The sequence below is a fragment of the Saccopteryx bilineata genome, chromosome 1, assembly GCF_036850765.1.
Source record: "Saccopteryx bilineata isolate mSacBil1 chromosome 1, mSacBil1_pri_phased_curated, whole genome shotgun sequence".
NCBI lineage: Eukaryota > Metazoa > Chordata > Mammalia > Chiroptera > Emballonuridae > Saccopteryx > Saccopteryx bilineata.
The window spans coordinates 378,102,338-378,126,926 of record NC_089490.1 but is presented as its reverse complement, the minus strand read 5'-3'; the positions used below and the strand labels follow the sequence as shown (position 1 = coordinate 378,126,926).

The 24,589-nt window shown below is 40.9% G+C and overlaps 1 protein-coding gene across 6 annotated transcripts in view; it reads right to left on the bottom strand.

Annotated features, from left to right (window-relative positions):
• Positions 1-24,589, bottom strand: part of HIPK3 (homeodomain interacting protein kinase 3) — a 131,720-nt gene that overhangs the window by 54,825 nt on the left and 52,306 nt on the right. For all 6 annotated transcript variants that reach the window (XM_066251222.1, XM_066251219.1, XM_066251224.1 and 3 more), the window contains exon 2: positions 17,553-18,651. In XM_066251222.1, the coding sequence (XP_066107319.1) occupies positions 17,553-18,649 (1,097 nt within the window). In that variant the 5' untranslated portion in view covers positions 18,650-18,651. The remainder of the gene's footprint in view (positions 1-17,552; positions 18,652-24,589) is intronic.

Below are 24,589 nucleotides of genomic sequence, written 5' to 3'. Positions count from 1 at the left end.
TCTCTCTATCTCCCGTCCCCTCATTTAAATTAAAAAAATATTGAGAGACAAAGGGCCAAACTTTTTTTTTAATTTTTATTAATTTTAATGGGGTGACATCAATAAATCGGGGTACATATGTTCAAAGAAAACATATCCAGGTTATCTTGTCATTCAATTATGTTGCATACCCATCACCCAAAGTCAAATTGTCCTCCGTCACCTTCTATCTAGTTTTCATTGTGCCCCTCCCCCTTCCCCTCCTTCCTCCCCCCCAACCACCACACTCTTGTCCATGTCTCTTAGTCTCATTTTTATGTCCCACCAATGTATGGAATCATGCAGTTCTTGTTTTTTTCTGATTTACTAATTTCACTCCGTATAATGTTATCAAGTTCCCACCATTTTGTTGTAAATGATCCGATGTCATCATTTCTTATGGCTGAGTAGTATTCCATAGTGTATATGTGCCACATCATCTTTATCCAGTCTTCTATTGAAGGGCTTTTTGGTTGTTTCCATGTCTGGGCCAAGCTTTTGATAGAAAAATGGGCAAAGAAGGCCTTGTCCGGTTGGTTCAGTGGTAGAGCGTCGGCCCAGAGTGTGAATGTCCCGGGTTCAATTCCTGGCCAGGGTACATAGGAGAAGTGCCCATCTGCTTCTCCACCCTTCCCCCTCTCCTTCCTCCCTAGCTCTCTCTTTCCCTCCCACAGCCAAGGCTCCATTGGAGCAAAGTCAGCCCAGGCACTAAGGATGGTTCCATGGCCTCTGTCTCAGGTGCTAGAATGGCTCCGGTTGCAATGGAGCAACGCCCCACAGGCAGAGCATCACCCCCTAGTGGGCATGCCAGGTGGATCCTGGTCAGTCGCATGCCGGAGTCTGTGTCTCTGCCTCCTCGCTTCTCACTTCAGAAAAATACAAAAAATGAAACGGGGAGGAAAGGGAGGGGAGAGGAGGTGAGGGGAGGAGAGAGGAGAGAGAGGAGGGGAGGCAAAGGAAACTAACAGGTAATTCACAAACATCCCACACAATTTTTAAATGATCCTTAAATATGAGATACTTAACTTCACTCATAACAAAAGACATGCTAATTAAGACTTAAATGGGGCCCTGGCTGGTGGCTCAGTAGATAAAGCGCCAGCCCAGCATATGGATGTTCCAGGTTCAATTCCCAGTTAGGGCCCACAGGAGAAGTGACCATCTGCTTCTCTTCCTCTCCCTTTTACCTTTCCTTCTCTCTTCCCCTCTGCAGCCAGTGGCTCCATTGATTTGAGTGTGGCCCCAGGCACTGAGGATAGCTCGGATGGTCCGAGTTTCAGCTTCAGGCTCTAAAAATAGCTCAGTACTTGAGCATCAGCCCCAGACAGGGTTGCCGGGTGGATCCTGGTCAGGACACATGCATGAGTTTTTCTCACTACCTCCCTTCCTCTCAGTTAAAAAAACGAAACAGGCCCTGGCCGGTTGGCTCAGTGGTAGAGCGTCAGCCTGGCGTACAGAAGTCCCGGGTTCGATTCCCAGCCAAGGCACACAGGAGAAGCGCCCATCTGCTTCTCCACCCCTCCCCCTCTCCTTCCTCTCTGTCTCTCTTTTCCCCTCCCGCAGCCCAGGCTTCATTGGAGCAAAGATGGCCTGGGCGCTGGGGATGGCTCTGTGGCCTCTGCCCCAGGCGCTGGAGTGGCTCTGGTCACAACATAGCGACGCCCCGGATGGGCAGAGCATCGCCCCCTGGTGGGCGTGCCGGGTGGATCCCAGTCAGGTGCATGCGGGAGTCTGTCTGTCTCTCCCCATTTCCAGCTTCAGAAAAAATACAAAAAAAAAAAAAAAAAGGAAAACAAAACAAAAACCCTAAATGGGTTTGCCGTTGGCAAAATGTTTAAAGAATGACAACATATCCTATTGGCAGGGTTATAAAGAAAACAGGCACTATCATATATTGCAGGTGGGAACAGAAATTGGGAAAGTTCATACTAAAAGGAATTGGGCAATATTTAACAAAACTAGATATTCATTTACCTTTACACTAAATAATTCCACTTCTGGAAATTTACCTTGAAAATACAATTCCAAAAATACATACACATAAAGTTATTCTTTGCAATTATTTGTAAACACTGTATCAATTAGGGAACTAGTTAAATAAAACAATGGTAATCCACACAATAAAGTACTATTCAGCAGTAAAACAGAATGAGAAATATCTCTATGAATTACATGAAGGTATTTCCAGGAAATACTGTAAGGGAAAATAGCCAAGAGCAAACATTATCTATAATATGTTATCTTTCTTGGAAGAAGGGGAATTGAAAAAAAAAATACATTTATCTGCTCATTTGTACTCCTCACCAAACACACACACACACACACACACACACACACACACACACAAAATAGACCAGAAACAAAACAGATAGGAATGATGTGAAATGGATAGGCTGGGGGGATGTGATTCTTCTAAAATAACCTTTTGGTATAACTTTGATTTTTTTAGACCCATGGTAATGTTTCACATACTAAAATAAATAAATAAACACCTGGGGATCCAAAATATAATACAAATAAATGAACTTATTTATATTTTAAATATATAACATCATCACACCGAAGGTTAGGGGAGAGGAGGCTTAGAGAAGAACTACCTAAGTAACTCTGGCTAAAAGACTAAAAACTAAAAATAAATGTTCTGTTCCAGTTGACAAGTTAACCACTACTTTAAATGTATTCTAGAATTGAGCAAATAAGTAACACATTGTGGTAATAATGAGAGCCAAGTTTCTCAGTGTCAGAGAAGGGCCTATAAATAAAGAAAAATGATAGAATGAATACTAAGGTATTAGAATTGGACAAGTCAGTAAGAGCCCATGGTTTTACTATATAAACAGAGAGATACAGAATTACACATACCCATTTCCTAAATGTCCCACTCAAAAGTCCTACAAGCGATAACACCCTAGTACTAATGAGCACATCTGGTACTAGCATCCGGATCTTATTTTCTAAATAGCCTTCTATAATAAAAGAGTGTGTGTACACACATAGAGAAAGAATAGTGATAAAACTATCTTTAGGCTGGTAAAATGTTTAAATTTGAAACATTTGAAGAATCTAAGTGAAGGGCATACAAAATTTACACTAGTTTAGCAACTTTTTTGTATGCCTAAATTATTTCCAACTTTTTTTGTATTTTTCCGAAGTTAGAAGTGGGCAGGCAGTCAGATAGACACCCGCATGCGCCCGAACAGGATCCACCCAGCATGCCCACGGGAGGGGAGGTGAGGCTCGACCCATCTGGGGCATTGCTCCATTGCAACCCGAGCCATTCCAGTGCCTGAGGCAGAGCCCATGGAGCCATCCTCAGCACCTGGGCCAACTTAGCTCCAATGGAACCTTGGCTGCAGGAGGGGAAGAGAGAGATAGAGAGAAAGGAGGGGGGAAGGGTGGAGAAGCAGATGGGCACTTATCTTATGTGCTCTGACAGGGAATTGAACCTGGGTTTTCCACACTCCGGGCCGACACTCTACCACTGAGCCAACTGGCCAGGGCTCTAACTTATTTAAAATCTTTATTTTATTATTTTTACAGAGAGAAGAGGAAAGATAGGGAGAGACAGGAACATCAATCTGTTCCTGTATGTGCCCTGACTGGGGAGCGAACCAGTAACCTCTGCACTTCGGGACAATGCTCTAACACAGTGATTTTCAACCTTTTTTGAGCTGCAGCACATTTTTTACATTTACAAAATCCTGGGGCACACCACCTACCAAAATGACACTCTGTTAGAATTTATTTAAAGTTTAAATAAATTACATTTATTAAAAAAAAAGTTAAATAAAAAAGGATAACCCCCTCATATATACAGTCCTATGTAACATCCCTCATATATACAGTCCCATGTAACATCCCTCATATATACAGTCGCACATAACATCCCCTTATAAATACAGTCCCACGTAACATCCCCTTATAAATACAGTCCCACGTAACATCCCCTCATATACAGTCCCACGTAACCTCATATATACAGTCCCACGTAACATCCCCTTATAAATATAGTCCCACGTAACATCCCCTCATATACAGTCCCACGTAACCTCATATATACAGTCCCACGTAACATCCCCTTATAAATACAGTCCCATGTAACATCCCCTCATATACAGTCCACGTAACCTCATATATACAGTCCCATGTAATCTCATATATACAGACCCATGTAACCTCATATATACAGTCCCATATATCCCCTCATATATACAGTCCCACTAATAGATACTGGAGCTTTCATCAAGGTTGTGGGTTCAAATCAATTTGGCAAATACTCTCTCTATATAGAGAATGGACAAAATCAATTTTAGAAAATGTTGGGTACTTGTGTAACATCATAAGTCCTCAGAGCATCTCTACTGTCAGATTGAGAAGTTTGCTTTCGAGGTAAGGATTCTGATAAATACTAGAGTTCTCTCTGAGGTTGTGGGTTCAAATCCCATGGTCAGCTGGGTGCAGGGGCCTTGGTTCTGTCTGTTTTGATGGTGTATATAGAGATTTGAGCTCTTTAAGAAGATGACCCTTCAGGAGGTCATATACAATATAGATACAATTGTGATGCATTGTATATCACCCTCTGCGGGGCCCTCTTTTAAAAAGAAAAAGGTCAAATATCTATAATATATACATCATCAGGATAGACATAACCAGCTGAGGCTGAGGCTTCATCTAGTGGTAGCAACATTTACCTCCAGTCCTGACCAGGATTAGAAATCGGGACCATGGGGAGGAGTAGCAGCTTCAACTACTCGCCGTGGCCACACAATGACAGTGCAGGCAGCTTGAGCAGGGACCTTCCTGGGTGTGGATGAGAGGTAGCCTACTATTGGTTCATCACTAGTGGTCGGGATGAATTCTAGAAGGTGATTGGTCAGTGAGCGTTCCCTGTGCCTCCACTCTTCCTGTCGCTGATAGCTGGAGGGATTGTGAGGGGAATGTTTATGTTCGGATAGAGGCAGCTGACGGTGGGCCAGATAAATAGCCTCCATGGGCTGTATCCGGCACGCGGGCCATAGTTTGGGGACCCATGTTTAATTTCCCCATGGCACACCTGACCATGCCTCACAGCACACTAGTGTGCTGTGGCACATTGGTTGAAAAACACTGCTGTAACAAACCAAGCTATTTCAAAGTATATAAAAAGTTAAAAAGATAGAGGAGGATATGGAGAAAATAAACAGTGATGGAGGACAACTTGACTGGAGGGGGGCAGTGAACACACAATGCAGTTTACAGAGATCTGTGATAGTATTGGGCACCTGAAACCAGTATAATTATGTTAACTAGCATCACCCGAATAAATTCAGTTTAAAAAAATTAGAAGGGAAAAAGTCTATCCTGTTATTCTCCTCCCCTAGTCTTTTCAATCAGAGTACTTTACTTTTTGGTTGTCTATACAACACTGTAAGCACTATAATAGTAGGGTGTATACTACTGCTCCTCAAGGTATAACTAGAATCCAGCATAGTATTTTAACACTTATATGCACTAAAATATTTTGAATAAAAGCTTTAGTCACTGACCATAATGCAGTCTTCTATACATGTATCTTTTCACTGACACAATTTTAAATGGGTACATAAAACATGGTACATTTATCTAATTCAGTGGTTCTCAAAGTGTGTGCCAGGGCACACTGGTGCACCCTAGAAGATTTCCAGGTGTGCCCTATGGTATTCCAGAGAAATATGTGCCTGTTGGGGACCAAAAAACCAACAGGGTTTTTGGAGTTTAGATTTTTAGGGGACAGAGGTGTGAGGAATTGGCTGTAAGCTGACAGTCTGCCCAACTCCCCACCTCACTTGTCTTATTAGGTTGTACAAGGCTGTTAAGCTGTGGTGCTGGATTGTTTATACTATCCCCCATGTTCCCCAGAAAGACTGGAGGTAAGTTTCTTCTATCCTTTGTTTGGTGTAAAGTTAGGATGATATGTTATGGTGGGGATTTTCTGCACTCAATACAATTAAGAGTAAAAAGAGAGGAATTCTTCAATATATTGATGAGGAAATGAGAGTTTGCCTTTCAAATATATGCCCAAACATTGAAGAAATCGCTAGGACACATCAGGCTCATGTTTCTCATAAACACAAGAATGAAAAAACTTAACACATTCCCGCTGGGACCTGCCAAATTTACTAAATCTTACTAAGAATGTGTGTGTGTGTGTGTGTGTGTGTATATATATATATATATATATATATATAGAGAGAGAGAGAGAGAGAGAGATAACTTGTCGTTTTTTAATTTTTTAACCCCTTTTTATGAATTCTAAAAAGCATAACTCAAAAAGTATAACATAAAAATGTTTTTAATGTCAGAATAAATTTAATTTTGTCGTATTTATTTCATTTAATTACCATAAAAGCACACTTGGACTTATTTTTTTCTTTAATATTTGACTTAATTATTATAACATATTTCTCAGAAATTTGTATATATGTGCCTACAATTATTCGTAGGATTTTAAATGCACCCAGACTTCAAAAAGTTTGAGAACCACTGATATAAGGGAATGTTATTTGGCAACAAAAAGAAATAAAGTATTGATACATGCTACAACATGGATGAACCTTGAAAATAAGCTAAATAAAAAAGCTAGTCTAGGCCTGACCTGTGGTGGCGCAGTGGATAAAGCGTCGACCTGGAAATGCTGAGGTCACCGGTTCGAAACCCTGGGCTTGCCTGGTAAAGGCACATATGGGAGTTGATGCTTCCAGCTCCTCCCCCCTATCTCTCTCTCCTCTCTCTCTCTCTCTGTCTCTCTCTCTCCCTCTCTCTCTCCTTTCCAAAATGAATTAAAAAAAAAAAAAAGCTAGTCTAAAGGGACTACATATTATACAATTACATGTCCAAAAAATGTCCAGTATATGCAAACCTATAAACATAGAAAGATTTTTCATTGCCAAGGGCTAAGGGGATGGGGAGATTGGGGAAAGATGCCAAAGGGTGCAGGAGTAGAAGGGTGGGGTTCTTTTGGGGGTAAGGAAAATGTTCTAACGTTGACTGCGGTGATGAAATACAAATATGAGTATACTAAAAGCCATTTAATTGTAAACTTTAAATGGGATTCATTGTATGTGAATTTTATTTCAATAAGTCTGTTTAAAAAATAAACTATAACACTGGCCAGACAGCTCAGCTGGTTAGAGCATCACCCAATAGGCCAAGGTTACAGGTTCAATCCTCTGTCAGCACATGTACAAGTATCTATCAATGAATGCATAAATAAGTGGAACAACAAATCAAAGTTTTTCTCTATCTCCCTTCTTCTCTCTCTAAAATCAATAAATAAATTTTAAAAAAGAAAACTTTAAGAGCTCTACCAAAATGTTATTTGAAGGCCTAATAATATATGTAGTAATCAATGTCTGTGACCACAATGTATGGTACTGAAAACCACTTTATTAAAGACTTTCAGAACCTTCTATTAAAACTTTTGCTAAAGCAAGACCAGTTGACAACCTTATATTTGTCTAATTAAGATATCCAAACAAAAACTATTTTTAGATACAGAGAAGAAATTGCCCAATTTCAGCCCAATACAGAGCTTTTTTTTAGGTAAGGGAGGATTAGTGACAGAGAACACACACTCTGTAAAACTAGTCAATCCTAACTCCCGTACTCTGGAGGCTCATTTAGGGGTCATCTCTGAACCCTCATATTAGGCTAAATGCCCTCCTCTGGGTTCTCATAGGACACTGCACACACCTCCCTAGCATTTTGAGACAAACTATTTTTCTCCTCCATTAAATGATAAAATCATGTTTTAATCACCTGTATCCCAAGTACCTACACCACAGTGCCAGCACACAAAAAGGGCTCAACAAAAATAAGAGTGTGAATTTGGACCTGTCTGACGGATATAAGCCTCTTATTAAATAGGAATTCCATTAATTGTCTTACCTAACTCAAAAGGATGAGACATAAGAAACAAAGTAGAAAATATATGTAAAATCACTTGAAAAAACTTAGTATCATACATGGTCTTCTATTTATTACAAAGTAACCTGTATAAAATATTCGTTATTACTTTTTAAGTCATTCTATGTACCTTTACCTAATTACAGGAACACTGTCTTTGAAACTTATGGATCAAAAAGGCATGAGGGAGTGGGAATGCCCTAATTAGCCTAAATTAGTTATTCACCATTACAGGCCTGTCTGTCAGCTATTACTTGCAAAATAGGAAGCATTTTTTACTTCAACAACAATTAATACTAATTTACTTAGTACAGAAGCAAAGAATACAACTGCTATACAGGTTATTTTACAGCCCACGTTTGTGTCTCTATGTTCTGAAATGACTCAGAACCACAGGCTAAAATCTATATTTAAAGAAAAAGAAAGAAAAAGATATTCATGACCTGAATGTTGCCACCACACCTCATAAATACAGCACCTTCTGCTGCCAAAACCTTTTATGCATTCAAGAGCCCTATGTGTTCTTGACAGAAACCATACTCAAGCAGCTGAATTTAGAACATGCTGACCTTGAGCAAATCAATGCCCTTAGCATGTACTTGTGGCTTATATCACCACAGAGCTAGACAGCCTCACCATCTATAGTAGTCAACAATTTCTGGCCACTGTCCTCCTGTCTATTTTAAGATATCCCTACTACATTTCTGTGTTGCACAGTTCAAAGAAATAAAATATCACATGAACCAGTGTTGAAATACAAATCATTTACCTTGGAACCTGGGGTAGGTGTGTTCTTACTGTGATTAGCTCAAAAATATTTAATTTGGTAAGTTTCCACATCCTGCTTTCATTTTTTAAATACAATAAATTTTTAACAAAAAGTAAAAAAAAAAAAAAAACAACAATCAAGAACAAGACACTTTCATTTATTGATCAGTCAGATTTATAAGTAACCTCACTCATAAACTAAGCCAGATTTGGCAATGTTTTCAACTATAAACTGCAAAAAACATTGAAAAATAATAATGGTTCCCTACTATTTCCATGCACAATCATAATACATATTAAAACAGTACCTGACTAAAGACTATACCGCATTTCACCAATCTACCTTACTATTTACTAAGTCTTAGCCCTGGCCAAATAGCTCAGTTGGTTAGTGTGTGGTCCTGATCCACCAAGGTTGTGGGTTTGATCATGGGTCAGGGAACATATAAGAATCACCAGTGAATGCATAAATAAGGGGAACAACAAACTGATGTCTCTCTTTCTCCCTCACCTTTCTCCCCTCCCCTTTCGCTCTAAAATCAATAAATTAAAATATATATTTACTAACTCTTCTAACTCTTGAATCTAACTGACATAAAGTCCAGTTTAATTTGTTTTTATCAACCAACATCAGTCAACATCGAACAAAACGTTAATACCAGTCTTTGTTTACAGATAAAAATTTCATATTTTTTCTAATTCTAAACACAGAACCTGTCATTTAGCATAGCAATTGTATAGTTTCTGAAATTCAGGTAAATTATTTACTCAAAATTTTTATATTAAAACAAACTTTAAAACTATGAATTGTACTTAGCGATTATTAATTTTTTTTCACTGCAAACAGAGGCTAATATTTGTGCAAAGGCCTTATGCTATTAGAAACCAGTATCATAAAATATTTAGCATTTTAGATTGCTTTTTGAAGGATTTCCTTTACTCTCTTGAAACATAAACAGATAATGTCAAGTATAAAAGTTAAAGTTTTTTTCAAATAAAGAAAAGGAATGTAGGCATCACATGGACAAAATCTGATATGCAGAATAATGTAGGACTCAAATAAAATGAAGTCATTTATCAACAAATGAACTAAATATAGAGCCCAAGCAGCTGCGGCCTGTGGGTTTATATAATATGCTAGTGTGACTACAAAAAGCTCTTGAGACAGACCCATAGAGTACAAAGGGAAAGGGGAAAAACCACTATTTTTCTCATGTTGTTAAATAAGATTTTAAAATAATTAGTTCAGGAAAAAATTAACTAAAAGCTAATGTTTTATTTCATTAAACTGAAAAAGTTTGTCAGGGGAACAAATGATCAAATAAATCTAATTATATGACATATATTAAATAATAAGAGTTACTACCTTGCCACAACTATAATAAATTTTTTAATTAATTTATTTATTGATTTTAGCAAGAGAGGTAGGGGAAGAGAGAGACAGGATCATCCAGCTGTTCCTGTATGTGCCCTGCCTGGGGATTGAACCAGCAACCTCTATACTTCGGGATGATGTTCCAACCAACTGAGCTATTCAGCCAGGGAAACTATTGTAACTTCTAAATCATCTAAAAGGTTTTAAGACTCTAATACTAAAAATTATATAGTCAGGAATGTACTAAAGGGTAAATCCGGCTATAGTCCTAATTTCTAATACATATTTTAATAAACTCTATAAAGCAAGTGACAAAAGTGTGGTATTCTTCTGATAACCTACTAGAAGGACCTATGTTTGGAGATGATTTTTAAATGTATTTTTTTAATTTACGTATGGTTGGTATACAATTTATATTGGTTATTGATTTCAGGTGTACAATATAGGAACTTGCCCTGGCTGGATAGCTCGGTAAGTTAGTTCATCATTCGATAAGCAAAGATTGCAGGTTTGATCCATGGTCAGAGCACACTGTTTCTGTGTGTGGGTCTCTCCCCCTCCCTCCCTCCCTTCTTTTCTCTCTAAAATCAATAAATAAAAATTTTAAAAATAGAGATTCATCATTTTTATGCCTTACAATGTGATCATCCCACTAATTTGAATAATCATCTGTCATTGTGTAAACTTATCACAATATTCACTTTCCCCTTTTCAACAGTCCTCCCACCCCCTCCCTTCCGGTCTCTGCTTCTGTAAGTTGTTTTTGTTTTGTTGTTTATAGATTCCACATATAAGTGAACCAAATGGTACGGTCTTGCTCTGCCTTACTTCATTTGGCATAACACTCTCTACCCATATTGTCACAAATGGCAAGATTCCATTCTTTTTTATGCTGTGTAATGTTCCACTGCATATACACACCACATCTTCTTTATCCACTCACCTATCAATGGACACTCAGGTTACTCCCATAAGTTGGCTATTGTAAATAATAACTTAATGAACAAAGGGGTGCATATATCTTCCAATCAGTGTTTTATTTTTTTAAGTGAGAGGTGGGGAGATAAGACTCCCACATGTGCCCCAACCAGGATCTACCCGGCAATTCATCTGGGGCCAATGCTCGAATCAACCGAGCTATCTTCAGCACCTGAAGCCAACGCTTGAACCAATCAAGCCAATGGCAGCAAGAGGGGAAGAGGGAGAGGGAAGAGGGAGAGGAAAGAGAGAAGGAAGAAAAGGAAGGGAAGAGAAGCAGAAGCAAATGGTTGTTTCTCCTGTATGCTTTGATGGGTGATTGAACTCAGGATGTCCACACAATAGGCTGATGCTGTATTCACTGAGACAACCAGCCAGAGCAGTTTTCATTTTCATTGGATAAATGCCCAGAAGTGGAATTGCTGGGTCATATGGTGCAACTATTTTAATTATTTTTGAGGAAACACCATTTGATTTTCCAGAGCCTACACCAGTTTGCCATTCCACCAACAGTGCACAAGGGTTCCTTTTTTCCTACATCCTTGCCAACACATTATTTGTTGACTTTTGGACAATGAACATTCTGACTACTGCAAGGTGCTATCTCGTTGTTTTGAGCTGCATTTCCCTGATGATCAGTGATGTTGAGTATCTTATCCTATATCTGTTGGCCAGCTGTATGCCTTCTTTGGAGAAATGTCTTTTCATGGTCTCTGCCCATTTTTTGATCGAACTGCTTATTTTTTGTTATTGAATTGTATGAGTTTCTCATATATTTTGGATATCAAACACTTATCGGATATATCATTTGCAAACACATTCTATTCAACAGGTTGCCCTTTTGTTTTGTTGAAGGTTTCCTTAGCTGTACAGAAGCTTTTTAGTTTGACGTAGTCCCACTTATTTATTTTTGCTTGTTTTCCCTTGCTTGAGGGGACATATTCAAAAAGATATTACAGTAATTGATGTCAAAAAGTTTACTTCCTATGTTTTCTTCTAGGCATTTTATACACTGCTCACAAAATTAGGGGATATTTTATAGCTTCACACTCATTTTGAAATATCCCCTAATTTTTGTGAGCAGTATTTCTCTCCTTTAATTCTAAATGATTAAGTTGCTGGATAAAGTATATACAGAGATTCCTTTCTTCTGAGTACTTTAAATATCTCCCACCACTCCCACCTGGCCTGTAAAGTCACTTCTAAAAAATCACCTGACAGCCTATGGGGTTTCCCATGTATGTGACTATTTTTCATACTTGCTGCCTTTAGGATCAACTCTTTATTCTTAACTTTTGCCATTTTAATTAGAATATATCTTGGTGTGGGTCTCTTTGGGTTCATCTTGTTTGGATCTCTCTGTGCTTCGTGGACCTGGATGTGTGTTTCTTCCCTAGATTTAGAAAGTTTTCAGATACGGTTTCTACAAACACTCTTTCTGTCCCTTTCTCTCTCTCTTCTCCTGGAAGCCCTATAGTACAAATATGAGAATGCTTCATGTTGTGCCAGATCTCTTAAACTATACTCATCATTAAAACTCATTTTTGGTTTTACTGTTCTGTTTCCACTATTCTGTCATCCAGGTCATAAATCTACTCTTCTGTGTTAACTAATCTGTAAATTCCTTCTAATGTATTTTTCATTTCAGCTATTATATTATTCATCTGGTTGGTTCCTTTTCTGTTTTCTTCTCTCTTTTTTTTTAATTTACAGTGATAGTGAGTTTCTTTTATTAGTAAAGCAGTTAGTGATACAGAGAGTGGGCTACTCAGCAGGGAAGCATTTTTTACATTTTCTAGAGCTCTTCACTTTGAGACGACACTATAATCAACCGAGCTATCTGTCAAGGGCACATTTTCTCTCTCTCTCTGTTGAAGCATTCTCTGGTCTCCTCTATTGTATTCTCAAGGTTGCTGGGCATCCTTATGACTGGTTCACTGAATTCTTTTTTTTTTTTTTTTTTTTTTTAAATTTATTTATTCATTTTTAGAGAGGAGAGAGAGAGAGGGAGAGAGAGAAACAGAGAGAGAAGGGGGGAGGAGCTGGAAGCATCAACTCCCATATGTGCCCTGACCAGGCAAGCCCAGGGTTTCGAACCGACAACCTCAGCATTTCCAGGTCAACGCTTTATCCACTGCGCCACCACAGGTCAGGCCGTGAATTCTTTATCAAGCAAATTATCTCCCTTTCATCAGTGTTCTTCTCTGGCGTTTTTCCTTGTTTCCTTCATTTGGGGCATAGTGTCACCATTTTGTTTGATTTTCTATGTTTGTTTCTACCAGTTGTAGAACAGCTATCTCTTCCAGTCTTGAAAGAGAGGCTCTGCATAGACCAAACACTGAATAGTTCTGGCAGGCTGCTTGTAGTAAGGGCAGGTGCTTGCAGTGCCTGGTATGTCACCTGGCCTGAGGAGTGTGTTCAGGTGGTGGTAGCCTGGTGTATGCTTGCTTCCTTGCCCTTCTAACCTGCGTGGGGTTGCCTGATGCAAGCAGGACTGTTCCATGGGCTCTTGGAGTGCCCTATCGCATTATCTGTCTATGCTTCCAGCTGGGTCTGGAAAGGGTTTCTTTACAAGCTTGAGACTCAAGGCTCTACCACCTCCCTCCTCCCCTCACCTGTTGGGGCAGGCCTACCTGTGTGCATGCATCCCTTAGCACTTGGCTATTTTTGCTCCCTTTCAGGGCCATACAACTCCTGGCACACATGGCCATGCCTCATTCACTCAAAAAGCACCCTTGTGCCTGACCTGTGGTGGCACAGTGGATAAAGTGCCGACCCGGGAATGCTGAGGTTGCCGGTTCAAAACCCTGGGCTTGCCTGGTCAAGACACATATGGGAGTTGATGCTTTCTGCTCCTCCCCTTCTCTCTCGCTCTCTCTCTCTGTCTCTCTCTCTAAAAAAACTAAATTTAAAAATAAAAAAATTTAAAAAAAAGCACCCTTGTGCTTGGCTAGTTGCTAAAATTATCAGTTAGGGAAGGCACTCGGCAGGGCCACTTTGCATGCCTGCATCTCAATGCCCTGTTAGCACCACCCTTTCTCTAAGGAAGGCCTGCGTGAGGACACACAGCAGTGCTTTGCTATTTCTGCCCCTCTGCCAATGGTACAGCAACTCATGAGCTCCGCAGGACCCCACTCGCTACACTGGGCACCCTGCCTGAGTGTCCTATTGCTTTGTCTGCAGTCGGAGTAAAGTCTAGGTGGGGATGCTCTGGGTGCCTTTCTAGTTTCACTCACCCTTTCTCCTGGTGGGGTATCCTTATGTATGCACACAGAACTTTGGTAGTTCTGAACGCTCTGGGCACACAGCAGCACCCCTCTCACTATGCACAGGTCTGCCCTGTGTGCTGTTGTTACTGTCATTGTCCTTGGTCAGAGTAGTAGGGTCTGGGCAGGGCTGGTCTGCATGCTGCCCAGCTCCAACCTTTCTCCAGGTGGATCAGCCTAATATGGGCACAATCTGTGTGGGCAGGGGCAGAATTCTTACACAGGTGCACACACAGCAGTACCCCACTCACTCAGGATGGGGCAGCCTGGAGTGTGGGTACCACAAAGTTTTTCTAACTCCCTTCAGGCTGGGCAGCCTCACTTGTGTGTGTGGCAGTGCCCCATTGTCTCCACACTTTCTCTGGACCAGACATCCTATTATAGTACTGCACTGTTTTGTTAGCTTGCCCAGTTTTTAGGAGGGAGAGAGCCCCAAGCAAGCCTGCAGAAGCAACCCACTATCTCCGTACTTTTCTCTGGACAGGTAGGTGCTGCAGTGTTAGTTGACTCCACATTCTATTTAGGAACAGGAGCCCCTTAAGCACACAGACTGGTGGGGGCATGAAGCAGAACCCTGCTGCACCTGATGGGTCATTCTCCAGAAGGAGGCCCTTGTTTACACACTATGGTGCCCTCCTGTTTCTGCTAGACCCACCTTCAGTACAGGTGTCTGGGATGTGTGACAGCACCATGTAGAATGGAGCACCTGTCTGCTAGCCAGGTTCAGGGGAATCGTAACTAATGAGGCACTCCAGTTCCTTCCGCCTGGGGTGCCCTCAGCTCCCGGAGGGCTCTGTGTTTCCCTAACTTCCCCCGTGCCATCCCTCACTTTTGCCTGTTGTGCAGAGGCTGTTCAGTTGGCTCACAACTGTCTTTCAGGAGACTTTGCTCTTAACGTAAGTATACATTTGATGCATTTTTGTGAAGGGGCCAGCTCAGCGTCCACCTCTGTGCCGTCTCGGACCCACTCCTGGAGTTGATTTCTGTAGTAATTAATTTTCCTTTTATTTTGTCCTGGGTACTACCTATATATTTGTAAGAAGCTAACCAGAGTGAGAGGATAGTGCAAAGGCAGATGCAATACCTGAAAATAACTCCCCCTTGGTGAACCTAAATTAATAATCCTCATGTTCTAACAATGTCTAACAAACTGCATATGTTCATCTATTTTCTTACTTATTCACAGCCAATACTGGCAGATACTATATATGCCCACTGTGATGGGACTCATGGGACCAAGACCATGAATTTGTTCAGGCTGACATGAAAAAATTCCTAAAAATGATAAAACTATGAGCCTTCCAGGTAGCTCAATTGCTTACAGCATCATCCAGATACACTAAGATTATGGATTCAATCCCTGGTCAGGGCACATACAAAAATCAACCAATGAATGCATTGTTGGGTAGAACAAATCAATGTTTCTCTCTTCCTTTCTCTCCTCTAAAATCAATAAATAAAACTTTTTAAAATTTATTAAACTATTAATTCAAATCAGTTATATACACAAAAAGATATTTTGAAACTTCGTAATCATTAGCTAGCCTTAAAACTATCTTTATAGCCCTAGCCAGATAGCTCAGTTGGTTAGAGCATCATCCCAAAGAACAGAGGTTGCTGGTTTGATCCCTGGTAAGGGCACGTACAGGAGCAGATCAATGTTCCTATATCTCTTTTCCTCTCTCATCCCCCCCTCTCTAAAATCAATACCATAAACATTTTTAAATGTTTATCTATTATACTCAAGGTGAGCATTTTATTAATCATGACATTGTAGTACTTGATCAATATTTACATGAAATTATTTTTATCTTTAAATTCCTCCCATAGCACTAACACACATCTTATAAAAATGTGGCCTGAACACTTGTGACAGCCAAAGAAGTGTCTGCATCTTAAAATCATTAATTAAAGTAACTTTCTGAATTCTTATATATAACTTTTCTAAATGTTCAGTTATATATGATTATGTCTTACATATTACTTTTATTTTTTAATATTTTTATTTATTGATTTTAGAGAGAGAGGAAGGGAGGGGGAAGAATGGGGAGAGGGAGAGAGAAGGGGAGAGAGGGGGGGAGAGAGAGAGAAGGAAGAGAGAGGGAGGGAAAGAAGGGTAGAGAGAAGGAGAGGAAGGGAGGAGGTAGAAAGAGAGAGAAGGAGAAAAATATTGATTTGTTGTTCCACTTATTTATGCATTAACTGGATGATTCTTGTATGTGCACTGAATGAGAACTGAACCCACAACCTTGGTGTACCAGGACAACACTCCAACCAACTGAACTACCCAGCCCGGGCTGATTATGTCTTTAATAAACTAACTCACTTAAGTGCTAAAATGCCGAAAGATATATACAAAAGGTACTATAAACCCTTTCCCAACATATAAAAACTTGTTTGATCACCATTAATCATCGATTATTCCTTCAAGGCTTCTATTAACAATAAAAATAACCAAAGGAACCCTGGCTAGTTGCCTCAGTGGATAGAGCACTGGCACAACATATGGATGTCCCAGGTTTGATTGCCAGTTCAGGCCACACTAGAGAAGCAACCATCTGCTCCCCTCCCCCTCCCTCTCCTTTCTCTCCTTCTTCTCCCACAGCCAGTGGCTAGACTGGTTCAAGTGTTGGCCCGGGTGCTGAGGATAGCTCAGTTGGTTCGAGCATTTCATCCTCAGAGTTAAAAATAGCTTGGTTGATTTGAGAATCGGCCCAGACAGGGTAAGTTATCGGGTGGATCCTGGTCAGGCACATGAGGGAGTCTGTCTCACTATCTCCCCTCCTCTCACTTAATAAAATAAAAGTAAAAAATAAAAATATTAACCAAAAGTCTTGCCTGACCTGTGGTGGTGCAGTGGATAAAGCGTCGACCTGGAATGCTGAGGTCGCAGGTTCAAAACCCTGGGCTTGCCTGGTCAAGGCACATATGGGAGTTGATGCTTCCTGCCCCTCCCCCCTTCTCTCTCTCTCTCTCTCTCTCCTCTAAAATGAAAAAATAAATAAAATAAAAGTCTTTGGCATTGAACTTTGCAGTAAAGATTACTATTCTGCTAAGGCAGATTTTAGGCCTAAATTTTTAAAATCTTTTTAAAACCTCTAATCTAAACTGATCTTGATTTCTTTACCCAAAGCAGTCTTTTTTCATCAAATATACACACCAAATTATTTCATATAGCATAAAATCAACATTTATTTAATAACCAAAAAGTAACTGCCACCTACCTGTAGTACCGAGATTGTAGATATGTTGAACAAACGGTCTTTGATACGTGACTGGCCGACCCAAAGTCTATTACTTTAACCCTGTAAGGCTGCCGAACAGGATCCACCAACATAATATTCTCTGGTTTGAGGTCAGCATGAATTAAACCAAGACTTTTCAATTTTTTCAGTGCAGTAGCCACTTGCTGGAGAATGGGTCGAATTACTTTTAGTGGCAGGGGACTGAATTTATTTTGTTTCAGAAAGTCATACAAGTTTTGTTCCAGCATCTCAAAGACTAAACAAGTATGATTACGGTGCTGAAAGCATTCATAAGCCCGAACAAAGTTATACTCATTGGCATTTTCAGTACTGAGTCTTGCTAATATGCTCACTTCTATTTGACCTTGACGTGCATAAGAAGGATGATTCTTCAAAATTTTGATTGCTACAATTTCATTTGTCCCTCTTTTCCAGCATTTGACTACCTGGCCAAAAGTGCCTCGACCAAGAAAATCAAGAACTTCGTAAGTATTCTTCATGGAGCATAAGACTTCATGCTGTACTAACTGATAGTCACCTTCTCCAGTGGTACAATTCTGTTTTGTTCCTGTGGTAGTTGTCACAACTGTCACTGGATTTCCCATGTTGGTTTGCAACATTGCAGGAAGTATGGACAATTCATCGACAATCTGCATTGCGCTATTATGATTATCCAACTCCTCACTCTTGCGCTTCAATCCACATCGCTGAGGGCCTCCTAGGAAATGTATCCTATGTCTCCACGCCCCAATCTGAGGTGCTGCCACTTGAGTTTGCTGCGCCTGAGCTGCTATTACCTTTGTAGCACCCACAGTATTTTTTAAAACAACAGTACTTGTCTGCAACGAAAAGTTGTGTCCTCGAGGTCTGTTAAATGCTATCTTTGTCTGAAAACCACTACCCTTTGTGAGAGGATGAGAATTCCCAATGTTTCTACCATTCACATAGGTCCGTGGATAGTTTCTTTCCTGGAATACACAACTGGTTGGCTCTACTTTGAGTTTCTTCACACTACAAAAGGCACTTGACTGAGTTTGATAAACATATGGTGGGTAGACCAAGACTTGTGAGGCCATACCTGCAAAAGAAGGAGAAAAAGGACATATTAACTACAAAATGTTTAATTTTAAAAATCTCATGAAGAAAACTTTTAAGGGTCAAATCCATAATTTATAAAAATAATTTATTTCCATCAAGGTTTTTTCCCTTAAAGAAGATAGGTGTTTTCAATACCTCTTACTCTTTAGTTAGTGCTTCAGCTATTTTGAGTGTTGCATAAAAGTCACATCTGTGACCCACACCCCTAAAAACATTGAGAAAGACAGATGATGAACAACTCACAAATAAGAATTTCTAAAACAGCTATTATAAAAATACTCAGGGATTTAAACAAAAGCCTGAGCATAAATAGAGACTTCAAAAGCATTTTAAAAAAAGAAAGGGTGAGCTTGGAGAACCCTGCATATCATACACAGATGGTGAGAAACTTGACAATAGCTAACAAAATTGCAAATAGATATGTCCTCTGACCTAGAATCAGTCAACTCATTTATAGTTAGTACAAGAATATTCAGGCAGCACAGTGTAAAGCAACACAATATTGGAAATAACCTAAACATCCATTTAAAAGACACTGGTTAGATACATCTTGATAAAAAGATCAACAACAGTCTTTAAAAAGAATAAAAAACAACCTATTTACCCTATTATGGCCTGATTCCCAAGATAACTTTATCATCTGAAAAAAAGCAAGTTTCAGAAAAATCTGTACTTTACAATAAATGTTTATCATGTGTTTAATTAAAAAAAGGAGACCTATATGTATATATTTCATATACATTAGAATAGCTATACATACATAAAGAAATTATAGGTGTCTGACCTTTGGTGGTACAGTGGATAAAGTCTCGACAAGGAAGGCTGAGGTTGATGGTTCAAAGCCCCAGGCTTACTGGATCAAGGCACATGCGTTCAAACTACTATGAGTATATGCTCCCACTCCCCCTTCTCTCTCCTCTCTAAAATCATACATAAAATCTTTAATAAAAAGAGAGAAAGAAAGAGAGAGAGGGAGGGAGGGAGGAAGAAAAAGAGAGAGAAAGGAAGGAGGGAAGGGGAAGAAACAAAGGAAAAGAAAGTATAGGTGCTTCCTCCTGAAGGGTGTTTGCTGTTTTCTGTTCTGAAAGAGCTACATCTAATTCCAGTCTTCACAGATGACATTCATCATGCTCTCCACTAATCAAACTGATAATCACTAGACCTGGTTTGAAAGAATAACGCATATTCAATTAGAATCTGCAGACATTTCATAATTATTCCTGGTATTACATTTTTCATCATTTGTGAGCTGATGTCCATTTATGAAAGTATCAGGAGACAGAGAAAATCACCAGGACCCAACTAGAAAAATCATTCATTAACAAGGATGGAACTGATGCCTTAACAGAGAAACCAACAAAAAGACACTACCTCAGTATGATCTTATATTAAACCTAGACATCTCTGGGCCTTTTAAAACTCTCTTGAGAGAATTTTTAAATAGAATAAATTTTAGCTTTAAAAATTTTGTAGACTTCTTTGCCTCAGAGGAGAGTAACAAGAATGTTGGGGGTGCCTGACCAGGCGATGGCACAGTGGATAGAGCGTCGGACTGGGATGCGGAGGATCCAGGTTCAAAACCCCAAGGTCATCAACTTGAGCGTGGGCTCATTTGCTTTGAGCAAAGCTCACCAGCTTGGACCCAAGGTCACTAGCTCGAGCAAGGGGTCACTTGGTCTGCTGTAGCCCCACAGTCAAGGCACATATGAGAAAGCAATCAATGAACAACTAAGGTGTCGCAATGAAAAACTAATGATTGATGCTTCTCATCTCTCCGTTCCTGTCTGTCTGTCCCTATCTATCCCTTTCTCTGATTCTCGCTCTGTCTCTGTAAAAAAATAAAAATAAAAATAAATAAAAAGAATGTTGGGGGCAATGAGAAAGATTTGTTGTTACTTACTGCACATCCGTTTTACCATTTTAAATTTTACTATACGCACTACCTGTTCAAAAAGTTTCCTGATCATCTGAAGAACTTACTAAAATATATACATTTCATTTTTAGAGATAAAATAAATCTGGGATTTCCTTCAAAATAATAAAAGAGAAAGTGGACGGGGGTATCGATTAAATAAAGTTAGCCATAAATTGTTTATTACAAGAACTTGATAGTGGACAAAAGGAGTTCATTAAACTATCCTACACACTTTTGAATATGTTTACATTTTTCATTAATACAAAGTTAAATAAATAACATATATTTAAAACTCTCCCCAGAAAGATTCTGACTCAGTAGGTCTGTGGTGAATTCCAGGCATATGTACGTGTACAAGCTCCCAAAACCCTTTAGATTTGCACTAACATCTGAGAACCCTAACCTGTACAAAAACCTTAGGCAAATTCAAGTCCTCCCAATTCAAGGCCCGCAAGTCTGAAAAATCAAGAGGAAGTCCCAGGGAATGGAATGCATACCACTCTAGGCCAATCCCTGCCAAGTTAAATCAATCCTGTTACTTGGACAACAACTGAGATACAGGTAATTGCCCTGGATGTTAAAGAAACTACTGCAGCCTGACCAGGTGGTGGCGCAGTGGATAGGGCGTCAGACAGGGATGCAGAGGACCCAGGTTCAAGACCCCAAAAAGCTCACCAGCTTCAACTCAAGGTCGCTGGCTTGAGCAAGGGGTTACTCAGTCTGCTGAAGCCTCACGGTCAAGGCACATATGAGAAAGCAATCAATGAACAACTAAGGTGTCGCAACAAAAAACTGATGATTGATGCTTCTCATCTCTCTATGTTCCTGTTTGTCTGTCCTTGTCTATCCCTCTCTCTGACTCTGTCTCTGTAAATAAATAAAAACATTAAAAAAAAAAAAAAGAAACTACTGCAATTTCTGGATCCTGCTGTTCTGTTCCTACCTTTGCTTTCCCAACACACCATGCTAGAAGGGAAACAATTAAACCAAGGGCTCCAACCAAGGCCAACTAAAGGAGGCTTAGAAAAAGTACCCCTCACCAACCAATTCCCAACCACTGCTCTGCGGGGCTGATAAGGGGACTTCAGAAAATAAACACACATAATTTAGTACATTGTTCATAGGAAGAAGGGGATGGTGCTGGAGAGAGTTGTTGCAGACCACAAAAAAAGAACTCTAAATTACTAATTAGAGCAGTGGGGGACTCCCTGCCATACCCAGGTATTCAGCCTTTCCCTTCTCCCAACCTCCCTCAGATCAACTCATGACCTGATAAGAGCTTCTTATAGTGCATATTTACGGATTCTACAGCATACAGTATTCCCAGGAGCTGCTGAAGTCCAAGGAGACTGAAGCACTGATTCAGTACAATACTATTTCCTATTATTTTTCATAGCCATATACACTATGCAGCTGTATTATTCATGACTTTGTCATTTGTTCTTATCAACAGACTGAGAAAATGAAGTTTTAAAATTCTACCCCTTTGTGAGCTGGGGCTGCCTAAAAATACCCCTCAGAGAATGGTGAAGACTCCTGTTAGAGGTCAAGACTCCACTATATGCTTCCAATCCTCAAGCTTAATAATCTAACATACTTTAACTTTCATTAATGGACCTTATTTTTCCATTCCTCTAAAAAACTTTAAGACCCATCTGAAATCTATCCAACTTCTTTCTATCCTTTTGCAATGACCACAACAGCAATGGGAAACCAATACTGACACCCATGAGCATGGGTCTGACCACCACTAACCGTAACAAAATGTTTTCTTACTATACATATTATCAGGCCTCCTGAAAATGAAGGGAGGAAGCAAAGACAGAAATACTTTACTACCTTATATTCATTAGCAAATATGAAAATTCTGAATAATTTTCTGCCAAACTTATATACAGACCATATGTAATCAGGGTCTTCTTTTAAATGTGCTGTGACATCACAAATAGATTTTTTTGTTTGTTTGTTTTTTTCTGAAGCTGGAAACGGGGAGAGACAGTCAGACAGTCTGTCTGGCATACGCCCGACCGGGATCCACCCGGCATGCCCACCAGGGGCGATGCTCTGCCCCTCCAGGGCGTCAACCAGAGCCACTCTAGCGCCTGGGGCAGAGGCCAAGGAGCCATCCTCAGCGCCCGGGCCATCTTTGCTCCAATGGAGCCTTGGCTGTGGGAGGGGAAGAGAGAGACAGAGAGGAAGCGGGGGGGGGGGGGGGGGGGGGGGGGGATGGAGAAGCAAATGGGCGCTTCTCCTATGTGCCCTGGCCGGGAATCGAACCCGGGTCCCCCGCACACCAGGCCAACGCTCTACCGCTAAGCCAACCGGCCAGGGCCACAAATAGATTTAATTAAAGGCAATTACATTCTCTGTACTCAACTTTTTTCTTTTACTTGTTCAATTCTCAATTTTTAAATTTTTCTTTAGCCCTGACCGGCTGGCTCAGTGGTAAAGCGTCAGCCCAGTGTGTGGATGTCCCGGGTTCAATTCTTGGTCAGGGCACAAAGGAGAAACAATCATCTGCTTCTCCAACCCCTCCCCCTCACTCTTCTCTCTTTTCCTCTCTTTTACCCTCCTGCCACCATGGCTTGATTTGGTTTGAGTGCATCAGCCCCAGGAACTGAGGATGGCGACATGGAGCCTCAGCCTCAGGAACTAAAAAAATAGCTTAGTTGCAAGCATGGCACCAGTTGGGCAGAGCATCAGCCCCAGATGGGGGTTGCTGGGTGGATCCTGGTTGGGGCACATGCAGGAGTCTGTCTCTCTATCTCCTTTTCCTTTCACTTACAAAAGAAAGTAAAAAAAAAATTTTTTTTTCTTTAAAAAAACATGGTAAATTTAGGCTTCCAGTCAAGATGGCGGTATAGATAAATGTGTTACCCAGATCTTTCCACAACCACATCAAAATTACAGCTACAGCCCTGGCCAGTTGGCTCAGAGGTAGAGCGTTGGCCTGGCGTGTGGAAGTCCCGGTTCAATTCCTGGTCAGGGCACACAGGAGAAGCACCCATCTGCTTCTCCACCCCTCCCCCTCTCCTTCCTCTCTCTCTCTCTCTTCCCCTCCCACAGCCCAGGCTCCACTGGAGCAAAGTTGGCCCGGGCATTGAGGATGGCTCCACGGCCCCCGCTTCAAGCGCTAGAATGGATCCGACTGCAGTGGAGCAATGTCCCAGAAGGGCTGAGCATCACCCCCAGTGGGCATGCAGGAGTCTGTCTGTCTGCCAACCTCTGCTTCTCATTTCGGAAAAAGAAAAAAAGGGGAAAAAAATTGCAACTACACTACAGAAGAGCCATCATTCAGAACCACCTGAAATCTAGCTGAATAAAAAGTCCTACAACTAGGATATAAAAAGGAAGTCACTTGGAAACTGATAGGAAAGACAAGATGTTGAACAAGCTGGTCCCACATCCAAGTGTGGCAAATAAAAATCAGAACACTTGGCTACAGAGGTCTACCCTGAGGAGCAAGAGGTCCCAGCCCCACACCAGGCCCCCCAGCCCAGGGTTACAGTGCCAGGAATAGAAGTCCCCATCACTTTTCTGGCTGTAAAAACCAGCAGGGATTGTGGCTGAATGAGAGGAAGAGCTACTGGAGTTACAGGCAGTTCCTCTGTTGTTTTTTGGGGGGTTTTTTTTTGCATTTTTCTGAAGCTGGAAACAGGGAGAGACAGTCAGACAGACTCCTGCATGCGCCCGACCGGGATCTACCCGGCACGCCCACCATGGGGCGACGCTCTGCCCACCAGGGGGCAATGCTCTGCCCATCCTGGGCGTCGCCATGTTGCGACCAGAGCCACTCAAGCGCCTGAGGCAGGGGCCACAGAGCCATCCCCAGCGCCCGGGCCATCTTTGCTCCAATGGAGCCTTGGCTGCGGGAGGGGAAGAGAGAGACAGAGAGGAAGGCGTGGCGGAGGGGTGAAGAAGCAAATGGGCGCTTCTCCTGTGTGCCCTGGTCGGAAATCGAACCCGGGTCCTCCGCACGCTAGGCCAACGCTCTACCACTGAG